The following is a 13,428-nucleotide window of genomic DNA, read 5'->3' as shown; positions in this document are numbered from 1 at the left end:
CTTTGGAGCATTTTCAGTTTCTCTGAGCCACCATGTATCTAGCCCCACCAGCTGCTTCTAAAACTTGTACTTCAGCTTCCATAATCTTATCATTAAAGGTGGATTTAAGAACCAATGAACAAACCTTTGTACTTGCAACCAGAAGCTGGGAGAAGACTCTGCATTTAAGGGCAAGCTCAGCTTTACTCCAGCATTGAGTACTAATCCAGTATAATCAAGTGTTAGATGGTGTGAACTCGGCAGCTCCTTGGGAGACATGCATCTATTTGCTTTGTTGTTCAGCTGCTGCTTTCTGACTTATGAAATCCCTTCTGTGTTGCTGGTTTTGTTTCCGGTCCTTGCAGTGGTAACATGAGGAAAAAAGCTGAATTTGACCACATCCATGAGGATGTCAAGCATTTAGATTTTATTGGTTTAGAAGCTTACTAAATTTAAACAGAAGCATTAACGTGGCCTTAGGCTCTCTTGACAGTTAAACTCTTCCTTGGGGGGATTTCTGTAATGCTTTCTAATCAGCTTAAGGAGTTAATTAAACAGCTGTCACTTAGCTTCTTAATTCTGAGACTTGATGCTAAATAAGATTTGAAATTAGTTATGCATGACTGAAGCATGGATTCTCTGATAGTGAGAAAATAAGATGGCTGCTAGCTGAAGAGAAGGAAAGTGTAGGCCTTTTTAAAATAGTGAAAAGATTCAAGGTGGTACGCTGGATTAATGCCCTACAAGACGATTAATAGAAAGGAAAAAAAAGGAGGAGAATATAGGATATTACATGAGTGCCAAATGGCATGGATTTTCAGGCAGCTATCCATTCTTATTTGATGGCATGCCCTGGACTTCAGGAGATTTCAATGATAATTTTATTCTCTTCCCTATTGCAGTCTGTATATAGTAAACCCAAAAGCCAATTGAAGCCTATTGAAAACAAAAAGGAAAATGATTGATTTTACAAGTTTGCTATTTAGCCTGCAAAAATATATTCCACTACTATAATAAAAAAATTAACTGGAGATCTGTTGTGCTTATAGAGCATGTATTACAGCGTTGTGGGGACTTCTTAGTATTTTTTCCACCATGTGTATTGTAGTAGGACAAGTACTTCTGAACGGGCATGAGTGTCGCGGATGGAGTGATGCACTTCACTCGCAAGACAGAAGCAATGATGTATTTTATTGATACAAGACAGTGAGTTAACAGAGTTCAGTGGTAAATGTGACGGTGATGTAACAAGATTCCATGGCAAGGTACACTTGAGCGTTTAATGCACAGAGGACAGGGTCAGATAAAATGGTCAGGGGGACTCTCCCGTTGAGTCATGAGGTTCAGAAAGAACCCCCTTGTGTTCCGAACTCCTACTCAGAGGGGAGTGCAGGTGCAGCTGGATCCAGACTTAATCCCAGACACAGCTGACAGTTTACATCTAAAGGATTATATTTGCGCAGTCAGTCCTTTCTGTCACTTAGCTAAGATTTCAGAGTTTCAGTGCTTTTATTCCCAATTTGCTTACCGCGTATCTGATGCGATAAGGATTCTCTCGGCCATGAGGAGTGACCTTGAGAGGCGTCTCTATTTAAGGGGAGATCCTGGTATGCAGCCCACTGCCATGGAGGAGAGCTCAACAGGCCCTGGTCTCTCCACTGTTTATGGAGTGAGGTGATTGACTTGTAGTCGGATTTGCGTACCAGCCCTGTTTCAGTTGGGGCATGCTCAACTAGCCCTCAGCTGCTGAGCAAGAATTATGACCCTTAGCTATTGTGTTGCTGTCTGTCTCCCCAGAGTTCAGCTTCAGCCAGCTGCAGCCATCAAGACCACCACTGGTGGCTATTGTTTAAGCAGAAGGTGCGGGGGGAGCACACGGCCACACTGAGCTGCTGATCAGTCCAGGTTCTTTTGAGGAATCATGTCTGCAAGTCTTGTGAAAACAAGCCGGCACCTTGCTCTCTGCTGCTTGTAGTGTTGTGGAGTTTGTGAGGGCTAACAGGGATTCAGCATTAAAATGATGTGCTGAATCATGCTAAAGGGCTTTTGGAAAAGAATGCTGACAGTTGGTGCTAAACTTTGTCACATAAATCTGATGCGGGGACAAAAAGCTAGGCATAAGTTTTTTCATTTATTTATCTCTTCTAAAAGTCATTATTAATGCAAACATTAGGAAATATTGTGTATACAGAAAGAACTAGGGGAAGAAAAAGAAATTCCTTAAGATTTATAAAGATGATGTTAAATTCCTTGCTTTCGCCCCAGGAATTATGAGGCAAAAGATGTCTGAAGGGAAATTAAATTGCAGGGAAGCTACCAATTAAAATTGAAAAAATTAATAGGTATTCACTTCTGCATTTCTACTTAAATAGCTGCTTACTGTGGAATATATTTCTACTGGAGGGCTAAATATGCTCAGTTATTCAATATGAATCTCTTCAGTAGGCAAAGAATGCTTATTCCAGAATCTTCTTTAAAGGTATTGCTATTTTTTTTAACATGATAGCAATTTCAGAATAAAGATTACCTCATCTTCTATTTCTATTAGAGAAAAATGTTTTTCTCTGATTATTATTTCATTTTATTATTTGGGGGGTGTGTGAAATTATAGAGATATGCTACGTAACAGTTACAAACATTCAACATGTTTTTTAATAGCTTCTCAGGCAATCAACTTTTAGCCATTAAAATATTTGGCTATAGCTTTGCAAAAGCCGTAACTATTACCATCTTCCAATGCTCTGACTTCATATCTCCTATAATCTATGTTAGTTACAGATAAAGGAGATAGTATTTCTTCAGAAGATTCCTTAATCACATTAGCAGCAAAAAGCAACACTTTTAAATCAGTAACTATTTAGATTTATAGCTTTTTCATGCTGAGACTAGGAATGATAAATCTCTGTATAGCTTAATAAATACTGTGTTTCCTCAAACTGAAGTAATTTCTATATGCTTTCACCAGGGGAACACTAAACCCTTTCTGGCCATTAAACAAATTACTGAAGAAGCATTTTACCCTGCCCCTGCTGTGTAAATTGGTGTAAATAGCTAATATGCCCCTATGTTCAAGGGTGAGGTGCAAACCAGCTGCCTAAAGAAGTCAGACCTCCAAGTCCATACATGTACAGGTATGGAAAACTCTGCAAACAGAATGTACAGTTCAGTTATTCTAGTATAGATTAGCATAACTTCAGGCCATTGCCAGCTTGCTTTGCCTTTATTTTGCTTTAGAGAGGTATTGGGTGGATTTGTTTTCCTGGGCCTGAACAAGTATTTGCTGACAGAAAGTCGGAAGATCGGCACAGACATTTGTATGAACTCCAGCCATTACTTGTTGCCCCCAACCTCCCTCATTGCTTTTGGATATAGAGAGGGTAAAAATTGTTTTGGAGGTTTTTATGACTGTCTGAGAATCAGCAATACTGTTACATGCTGTGCATTGTGCTGGTACGGACAGTGCACAGCTCTGGAAACACTTTGTTCCTGAACATAGGTCTAGAACATGGAAAAAGACAAAAACTATAGAACTTTGAATCCAGGTTCTTTGATTTTGGATAGGGACAACACAGGAATTTGCTTCCTTAGCTTAGCATCAGGTATCAATACATTCGTCTCCTTGTATTTAAGTATCCTCATTAAAGTTACTGCGATTAGTCGCACAATTGGGTTAAGTTCAGGTATGTCAGACTGTAGCCAGAAAGCTAGACAGAAAGCTCTGGGGCAGGACCTGAGACCATATTACTGAGCTCTGAAGCCAGCTGAGACCCTGGACATGCAGAAATTCCCTGTGGATTAGATGTGCTATGCACACACTTTTAAAAAGGTATCTGAGCTGGAAAACAGATTAGTGACAGTGAAACAACTGGTGTACTGGATAGCCTGGATTTGCATGCGTTTCCATAAAGGGGCAGGTAACAGGTATGTTAGGGTGCAGCCTGTATTCAGAATAGCTATAGGTAGCACTGGGAAAATTCAGAATCTCAAAAGAAATTCATGAAGCTTGTGAGAATCATTCTCAGTTACTAGCTCTTACCAGGGGAAATTACATTTGCCGTTGGTAAGCAGACCTCATTAATCACCACTGTTTCAAAGGCTTGGTTATTAAACTTTGCTTTGCTTTGTAAAGTAATTGCAAGGGTCATACCAGAATGTATCAACTGAAGGAAGGAGGCGGTTCCTGTTTGGGGCAGCAGGTCTTTTCAGCTTGGTACAAGGTGCAAGTAGCTAGGTGTGTGGTATGGCCTGACATAGTCCCAATAAAATGAGATTCATGCCCAAGTGTTTGCAAAATCAGGACCTAATGCCTGGATTCTGAAATTATAGTGGATGCTTAATAGCACTTACTCTGTCAAGCTACCCCCATTTTGCAGCTATGTGAAGCCTACAGGAGAGCTGCAAATGTATCTAAATAACCAGCATGCAGTAACTTTGCTGGGAAGGCCAGATGTGAAAACAATAAAAGAACCTGGAAACTTAATTGCAAATCTTTCAGAGTTCTCAGTTGCCTGAATAATATCTTCTCTACTGAGAACAAATGTGCACTCAAGACAGAACAGCCTTACAGTACAGGCAGATATTCTCACCTTTGTATGAATTATAATTTCAAAATATCTGAAGGGGTTTTGTGCTGAGGGATTTTCTTCTTTGGTTCTCTTTTTGTGAAATCTCATTTCACCCTCCCCTAAAGATCGTGATGAGGATGCAGCAACATTAGCAAAGCAGCTAGCAAAAGACCAGGAGGTTTTTTTTTCTTTCTTAAATATTGCTTTTAGTCTGAGTAAAGCGTCTCTGTTTCTTTAAGTAATAGGAAACGGTCTTTTTTATCTGCATCCTTTAGATGAGAGAAATCTCAGCTTCTCCTCAATAGCCCAAGAGGTAGTAGGGGGGAGTCATCATCTTCTGGTAACTTGGTTTCAATCTCTGACTTTGTTGTCTTCCACAAGTAAAAATCAGGTCAGTCTCAGAGGCTCATAGCATGAGCGATTTAGATAATGAGAAGTTAGCACTTGGGGGGCTTTGGAAGCCTTTGTTTCACAAGAGCCAGCTGAAATCAAGAGCCTCTTATTCTACAGGATAGTTTGCGATTCACAGGCACAGTTCTGAAAAGCTCAGAGACCCTTGCAGGAATGAGCAGTATCTTGCAATTAGGAGTAGAATCATTCAGGCCTCAGTTTTTGCTCTCTGTATCTCATGCCAGTGATATCTGCTGTGTGAGACTGATGTGACACCCAGGTAACTAAGAGCACTGTTTAATCTCATGCTCTTCTAAATCAGAAGTGGTAAATCAAGCAGAAGGAATGCATTTTGCGATAATCACCACAACAGTGATGTACTAGAGACACAGGTCACTGCAGAGCTCATTCAGTTCAAAGAGTCCGGGCCCTTCTCAGCACCCTTCCTTCTGGGAGAGGGTGGTTTTGCATGAACCTTATTAAAAGGCAAAGGAGCAGCTGTGAGCAAGTGCTTGCCCACCATTACCCAGCAAGAGCCAGGATAAGTCCTAGAAGACCTGGCGACAGTCCAATTCCTCACAGTCCTGTGGTGAATGCAGTCACCTACTCAGGACCAGAATGGTGATGCAGCCTAAAGCCTGCCTCTTAAGACTAGAGTTGCTTCCATACACATGGCCAGCCTGAGCACCCAACCAAAGGTCCAGTCAGAGACTGTGCAAGAGCACACCCTGCATGTCAGATGGTTTAAGGTGCTATCATGGGGCTATTGTAGCAGCTATTATTGCCGTGCAGGCTGTCCACAGGCTGGGAGTTAGAAAGTGTGTATATTGCAGAAGACACCACCCACTGCAGGGACTTGTAAATGATCACCCAAGAGATCTGGGGCAAAGCGGATTTCTGACTGCCCTCGATCCCAACTTGTGCCCTAACAATTATACGGTATTTCTGTGGTCTAAATGTTGTCAGTATTTGTCCAATAGCATCATAGAATTTCAGTATTTGTAAAAAAACCTTTCAGGAAACAGTTTTGTGGGTAAAATAGCAAGACTTAAGGCATTATTTTTATGTAATCGGCAAGATCATTCATTAGTGAGCTCCTCGGGATGGAGATTTCACTATTGCAAGGTACATCTTGTGTATGTGGTGCAGGGACATTCTTGGGTGTTCAGTTGCTCTGACATTTCATGAGCATTCATGAAACAGTAATTAAGGCATGACAAATATCCTAACAGCCCTGAATCCGAACTGGGAGTTTGGTTCCAGGAAATTGGTCTTTTCTGCTACGTGCACTTGGAACAGTTCTTGGAATAGCCATTAGAAATTGAAGTACAGCTGAATCTAGGTGGTGCTAATGAATTAATAGCAATATATAATAACTAAAGGGGGCTTTTTTTGGTCTCTTAGGAAGCAGAGATCCTGAATACAGCTATCCTAACTGGGAAAACAGTGGCTGTCCCTGTCAAAGTGATCTCTGTGGAAGATGATGGGACTGTGACTGATCTTCTGGAGTCTGTGGAATGCAGATCGTCAGATGAAGATGTCATTAAGGTAGGATCATACTGCTCCATTACACAAAGGCAGAGGCCCTGCAAAACATGTTCTCTAGTGTGACAAGTTATTTCTTTTTTAAACTGTTCTACTGCTGGAAGACAAAGGTTGATTATTGCTGTTACATATAGATTGGTTTGGTGGAGTAATAAAACAAACACAAAATCACGTATTTTCCATCCTGCGTGTGAAATCCTTGGAATTGTCTATCATGTCCCACTTTTGAAGTATTTTCTGAGTTCACTGTACCTTTGCCTTTTACTTTTCAGCTATATGGGCTGTGTAGGTTCAGCTGATGGTTTTGAGAAAGAGGTAGTTACTCTGGTTTGCCACATTGGAACAGGAGCTGTATGACTTGAAAGTTTGGGTCTTTTCTTTGTACTGACCCAGTAGTGTATTGCAAACATTAGCTTTGAATTTGGAATTTTCTTTGGTCACATTTGCTACTAGAGTGTCTCACAGGAAACATACTGGCCTGCAGTCATGGTCTGGGAACTACTGGATAAGGCCAGTGGATTTACTCTGTACAACAGCTCTAGAGCCTAAACTGCCTTGAAAGATAAATGGAAGGCAATAATATGCTGCTACTCTTAGTTTTGACTCACAGTGTGTATTTTTCTAGCCAGTGGTGAGGACAGAACTTGCAGACACGCCTTTAAGTGCCTTTTTATTACTGAAATGTTAGGGTCAGGCAGGACCATCAGGAAAATGGCTGCTTCTTGAAGGCTTTCAGCTTGTACCAGTGTTACTAGTAAAAGCTTGTAAGATGTCCTGGATATTCTTTGGTTTACTGTCAACACCTGTTAATGATAGTGGAAGGACACAGTCAGCAGTGGTGATTGTGGGAGATAATGGTAGAAAGTACTCCAGCATAGTGACAGAAACGTTGGCTTGTCTACAGCAGCTTTTATCTTTCCACAAACTCAGCTGTGACTGTCACTTGAGAAGAGGAAGTCAGAGACATGGCTACAAATAGAAGTTAAAATCGAATTTTTTTAACATAACCAGCATGTCACAACACAATTACAAATGCTACAGGCCACCCCTCCAGCTGCTGGAAATCATGTTATCCCATTAACTTCTGTGAACTACATCATGTTGAGGACTCGGCCTTTGTGAAATTTGCCTTAGCGTAAAGTTGACTGGATTGCTAAGTTTTCTCCCTGTTAATATTAGTTCATTGTAATTTTGATTCAAGCAGCTGAAAGTGGTATTTCACTCCAAAGCAAGCCTCCCTTGGTCCCATTAGCTGAAACAGATTCTTCCTAGTGGAGGGTTTTTGCCTTTATAGGCAAAGATGAGTGTAAGTACTTGGTTGGTACTGTCATGGGAAACTGCTCAGAGTTTGAGACCTACCTGCAGGTTTAGTACCTTTATGTCACAGAGGGAGTGATAACTTGGGATAGGGAATTTGAAGAGTAGAGCTGAGTATAGGCTTAAATTATCTTTCTTGAGCTATCTCTAAACAAGTTATTTTTTTTTGCCAAAAATCTGCAATTTTTACACTCCGTGGACTTGTTATAAGTAATTTCTTCATGATAATTTCTTATACACAAGATGAACGCAAGCAGTTTCAAAGTCCAGCATTTTCTTGTTTCCCTTTTAGAATCTACTTTGGATTTCTATTTATCTGAATAGGCACCATGTTGGTATTTTCTGATTCATAGTGTCTTTCTGTCTGTCTTAATGGGGAATTTCTATCTATCTATTTATTTATTTATTTAATTTTTTTCTTCTATGAAGCCCTTTTGAATCTGGTAAATCTGCCAAATATAACAAAATCTTGGACTGGGTCTAGATTTAAAAACAGAAAGGAATTATTTGGGGTCCTTGTGTTGTGGAATTTAATGGACTAAGTCTTCACTCGCTAACTCATTAACTAACTTCTTAGTTTTTCCAAAGAACTGGAAAAAGATTTGAAAGCAAATGTATAATTCGGAAGATATTTTAAAAAATCAGTTTTGTCTTCTGAAGTTTTAGTTTATATGAATAATTTGGCATGTTTATTGGATATTTGTTTAATAGTTTTGTCTGATACAAATCTGCAGTGGTTTAGTATACAATATGCTCAGCTATAACCCTGGTAAAGAGGTTAAAGTGGTAGTACTGCTTAAGTGTATCTCTGTCATTAATTGTAAGTATATGAATATATCAATAAAGTCTTGTGCATTTTATATATATATATATATATATATATATATGCACTGCTGCACGGTGAGGCTAATGGTAGGCCCTATGTCAAAATAGGAAATTGCTAGTCAGTCAGTCAGGGCTTCTGTAAACATCCCTCTAGAGTTCACTCCTCCGCAGTAGGAAGGCAGGTTTCAGCAGCATTAAAATGAGTTGCCAGTTTAAAGTGAGATCTTAATTGAAAACATGTCCTCAAGTTTACAGTTTACCTGCTCTGTTTCAGACCAAGTCTTATTCACAGACATCTTATCTAATGAAGATAAAGATATAAAATCACTGGCCAGCTTTCAGCGTGCAACAGTAATTAGAGATTCTGTTCTCTGGGCATTAGGGTGGTGAATATAAAGTGGAAGAAAAAGTGTGCTTAAAATGCTCATTGAAATATAAAGATTAAGGTTACATTTCTTTGTGTCTTTACTGTTGCTGTTTTTCAGTGCATCAGTCAGGTAGCATCTAACATATTGATTATGTCTTCGTGGCTTAGCTTTTACTCCTGTTTTTTTGGTGTTGATTAATGATGAGCTTAAGCTCATTCTCCTTGCAGAATTAGGATACTTCATTCTTCTTTTAGTTTCAGGAGCCACATTTATTACTCACTTCTTTCATCTTAGACTTCAAAGGACTTTAAAGAGCTGGACCAAAATCCGCACCAACTTGTTTTCTGCCAGACTGTGTCTACATGAACTCGGTTGAATAAGTGAGGACATAATTTAGTCCATTGAAACAATATTTTTATTGAATGATCATTATTGAAATGATTCAGTCCACCAAGACAGAGTAACTATGCTAAAAAATGGAAGCATGTTATAGGCTCTGTTTCACAAATGAGGGATCTGAGACACAGAAAAGGTAAGGTGAGGGTTTCCGAAGTGCTATGAAGAAGTTCTGACCACTGAGGTGGATGCTAAAACTCCTAATGACCTCATGAAAAAGAGGAAGATTGGTGAGCAGACTTTTTTTGATGAACTGATCAGCTGGATTAAATTCTCAAGATGATTTAAATCAAGTATGAGGGGAAAGGAGAAATCAACATCTTTTAATCTTTAGTTTTGAAAAGACAGTTCCATTTCGAAACGTCCATTTTTTCAAGGCTCGACAAAGCCTAAAAGTCTCTTCCAATGCTCTGGGTTTTCAGACTGATGAGTTAATTGAAAATCTGCATTTTGGTTGCCCTGAGATGAAAGCACCTGTAAGTTCATTTTGTTTGATCAGTTAGCTCCAATATATCCTCAGCTCTGTCCAGAAGCCGCTTGCCAGAAGTCGCATGGTGAATGGTGCCAATGCAAGGAACAGGATACAGTGTTCCTCTGCCCCTTTTTTAATATTATACTGTGTATTGTGTGTTCAGAATCTGTGTGTTATCCAAAATTGCATACTTTTCTAACAGAATACGTTTAGCTTATTTCCTTCTAGAGCATTGTATACTTTTCTTAGAGCTTAGGTATGAATGCAAATGAGAAGCAGGCATACAAACATGGGTCTGTATTACAAGCAAACTTCTGAGGCAGATGGTGTGAAAGGGGAGTTGTTACTTCTGGTCTCCTTTGCACATCCTAGGACTGACCACAGAGCTGTGGAGCAGTGTCCCACAGGCAGAGGCAGTGCAGGATGTTACAGCGTGGCCTCTCGCTCTGAATTCCCATTTCCCAGAGCTCTGCAACTGGTTCTGGCTGTGGGGTGATTGCCAGGCATTTGTGCTTGTCCTCTGCAGAGTCTCATCTTTCTGGCTCTGTGTGAGCAGTGAAGCAGTAATGCTTTATCCCTGCTTGCTGTTTATCAAGCAGCTGTAGAGTTGCAAAGCCAGACTGCTCCAGCCACTACTACGTGATAGGAAGTTATTGCGACGGGTGGGTAGCTGCTTTGTTCTGTTCACTTTGGGTTGTACTAAGAGGGGATGACAATGCAACTTGGCAATTTGTAAAACATTACTGCAGACTAATAACACTTAGTGTGGTTTTATCAGTGGCAAAATAACTTATTTTTAATCAAGTGACAGACTTATAAAAAAATGAAGTGTCAGAGCATTTAAAATAGCCTGAAGCAGGCAGTGTTTTAAAACATTAAACTTTTAACAGCTGTTTCTTTTCCTCCTTACACTGGTGCACTTCAGGGAAAAGTTGAATTCTTCTAAAGTCAGTGGAGTGACAGAGTAAAACTCAAAGGGAGAAGATAATTGGGAGTCCAGGATTTTATCTGCTCCTTAGTTTAGCGTTGGCAGTTTCACAGTGCTGCAGATCCCACAACCGTATTGCTAGTGGCAGTCCATTTGATAATCTTTTTACAAATCATCCTTGGGTACATGTGATTACCTAGTTTTCAGTTCCAGCATTCAACTGGAAAAGAAAACACAGCTGCAGGTCAAAGGCATGGGCCCCCAAAATGGAGGTACTGCAAAGATACACAAAAGTTTAAAACAAGAGAGTATGAAGAGTCCCGGTTTCCCTGTGGTCTCTCAAGCTTAAGACAAGCTAAGAGTGATTTGAGCCAAGTATTCACGCTTTCCTGGTGCTTGCTCCAGTGAATTAGTGGAGGGAGAAAGGAGGACAGAAGGAGGAGAAAGCATCTTGCAGTGCGGGCAAAGCAAAGTGGGAGAGGAGGAAGAACAAGGAAGAGCAAGCTCCTGTTTCTATTAAACTAGCTAACCAGAATGTGCAGAATCACATTCCGGTGAGGTTGTCACATGGGTTTTGCTCTCTCAGGGTTCAGAGGATCCAAATAGAAGGAAAAAGCAGATGTAGTCAGCATAGTTTGTTGAATTTCAAAGAAAATATTTTCCCATCAGCAAATGGGATTTTGTCTAGATTGAACACTAACATAGAATATGGTTGTGTAGGTCTGAATTTTATAATGAGAAAATCTCTGCCTTGAGGGTTTGGTGAAGATTGAGTTAATGCCATGGTTTTCCACAATATAATGTGCTTTCTTTCACCAGCTGAAATGCCTTATTCCATCCCAAATAATTTTTATCTGTCTTGAAACAAACATTTAAGTCAGCAAATAAATGTTTTTATTTTCTGTGGTGTCTAAACATTTCTTTTTAATAGAAAATGATGAAATCATGTCCTGTCATTTCCACTCAGTTTCACTATTCCTGATAATAGATTTTTTCTGAACTTTTCACTTTAGGATGAAGCAACAGTGAAAAAGGAAATACTTTTTCTGATCTGTTCTAGTAATCAGGAGACAGGACAAACTCAGAAAAATGCACTATCAAAAAAAAAAAAAAAGTTGTAATAATAACTCCTGAATTCAGTCCCCGTGCTGTTGATGTTGGCTATAAAGGGAGCAGGAACAATTTTAATCCCTCTCTGGTATGAAGAGCAGACATGGCAAAGATGAGTTCTGAATGTAGAACTGGTATAACAATCCTGCATCTCCCAGGAATCATCTGAAACTCACCTAAAGCTGTTGAAGTTACTAGATTTGTCTCTTTCATATTTTGCCAATTCATAATTCTGATGTGAATATTGAGAAGTAATAAGGTTTTTGTGGAGCTGTTTTCCTTTTTGTAATCATCCATACTGAAAATCCCAGTGTGACTGCTGCAGTTACTGTTGACAACAGTTTCTTTATATTTATGAAAGACTATAAGCTTATGAGATACAATACTTCTCTGTAATGGAAAAAATCACATAATTCCTGAATTGAGACTTCCTAGGAATTCTACAGAAGATACCCAGAAATCTGTCTCTTTGTGTTTAATGGGAAAGAATATGTGTTCTTGTAGAGCCAGGGATGATAATCTCTTTCTGTAGGTGTTTCCATTCCTTTATTAAGAGGAATATTTCTATATCCATTAAAAGAATGAGGCAAAATCTGACGAATATCCAAACTGTGATGCCAAAGGAGATCTGAGTGAGCAGATTTAATCATTTGCTGAACTCAAAAGGAGCCAATTAATGCCCCTAATACGTTAAACAATTGCTAAGGTGTGACTTTGCGAGTGTTTAAAATTACCTGATACAGAGCTGCCATCCCTGTCTTTCTGCTGGCCATGAGTGCACATGAGTGAAAATGAATCAGTTTTTTTGGTGAATGAGCTGTCTGCCTGCTCAGCTCCTTGCTCCCTGAGTTCATTTCAGATGCCACCACTGGGAAAGTGACACTGGAGTGGGAATCAGTAGCTGGGGGTGAGAGGTGGCCAGGAGTGTTTCTTTCTGTTGTGTATTCTCTTAAATGACATGTGAAATTACAGCTTTGCGCAGTCATTCCCATGCTGTCACATCATTAGTCTGATCCCATCCATGTAAAAGGCTTATCCTGGCCCCTGTGCCTGTGTATCTTCCTGGTGAATATGCTCAGAAACTGTAGTGAAGAAGATCTTCCAAGTGCCTCACCTGTTTCCGAGCGTCAGATTTGTACAGCAAAAGATACCCATGTAGGAATGTCAAAATCACCTTACTGTTTTTAGTAATAGTAAGATCTTACTGTTTTCAGCTGCTTTCAAAACCCAACACTGAATCCCCGTATTGAGAAGCGCTCCATCAACTCAATGAAAAGAGGCTGGCTGATGTCTAGAAAAAACGTGCCAAGGAAGTAAGGAACAGACAAGCTGAATACAAAGGGAAATTAGTTTTTTCTGCCACTGGGCTAAGGCAGCAATATGTTACACATGTTATACATATAAGCACATGTTATACATATAAAGGAAAGGTAAATTTGGCTTGTATCATCCAATGGCACCTGCATGCAAAACATGGGCATGCATTAATGATTATAAATTGTGATTCTTTCTCTTAAGAAGTTCCTCTAGCTT

At 39.7% G+C, this 13,428-nt stretch overlaps 1 protein-coding gene across 4 annotated transcripts in view; it reads left to right on the top strand.

The window, feature by feature from the left end:
- The window catches only part of TMEM132D (transmembrane protein 132D), a 260,652-nt gene that overhangs the window by 209,467 nt on the left and 37,757 nt on the right, over nt 1–13,428 (top strand). For all 4 annotated transcript variants that reach the window (XR_003552763.2, XR_003552764.2, XM_005233310.3 and 1 more), the window contains one exon: nt 6,339–6,482. Coding sequence is in view for 2 of the 4 variants with exons in the window: in XM_005233310.3 (XP_005233367.2) it covers nt 6,339–6,482 (144 nt within the window). In the remaining 2 variants the exon portion in view is untranslated. The remainder of the gene's footprint in view (nt 1–6,338; nt 6,483–13,428) is intronic.

This window comes from Falco peregrinus, chromosome 2 (assembly GCF_023634155.1).
Source record: "Falco peregrinus isolate bFalPer1 chromosome 2, bFalPer1.pri, whole genome shotgun sequence".
Lineage (NCBI taxonomy): Eukaryota > Metazoa > Chordata > Aves > Falconiformes > Falconidae > Falco > Falco peregrinus.
The sequence above is the reverse complement of the archived record's forward strand: the minus strand, read 5'-3'. Positions and strand labels throughout refer to the sequence as shown.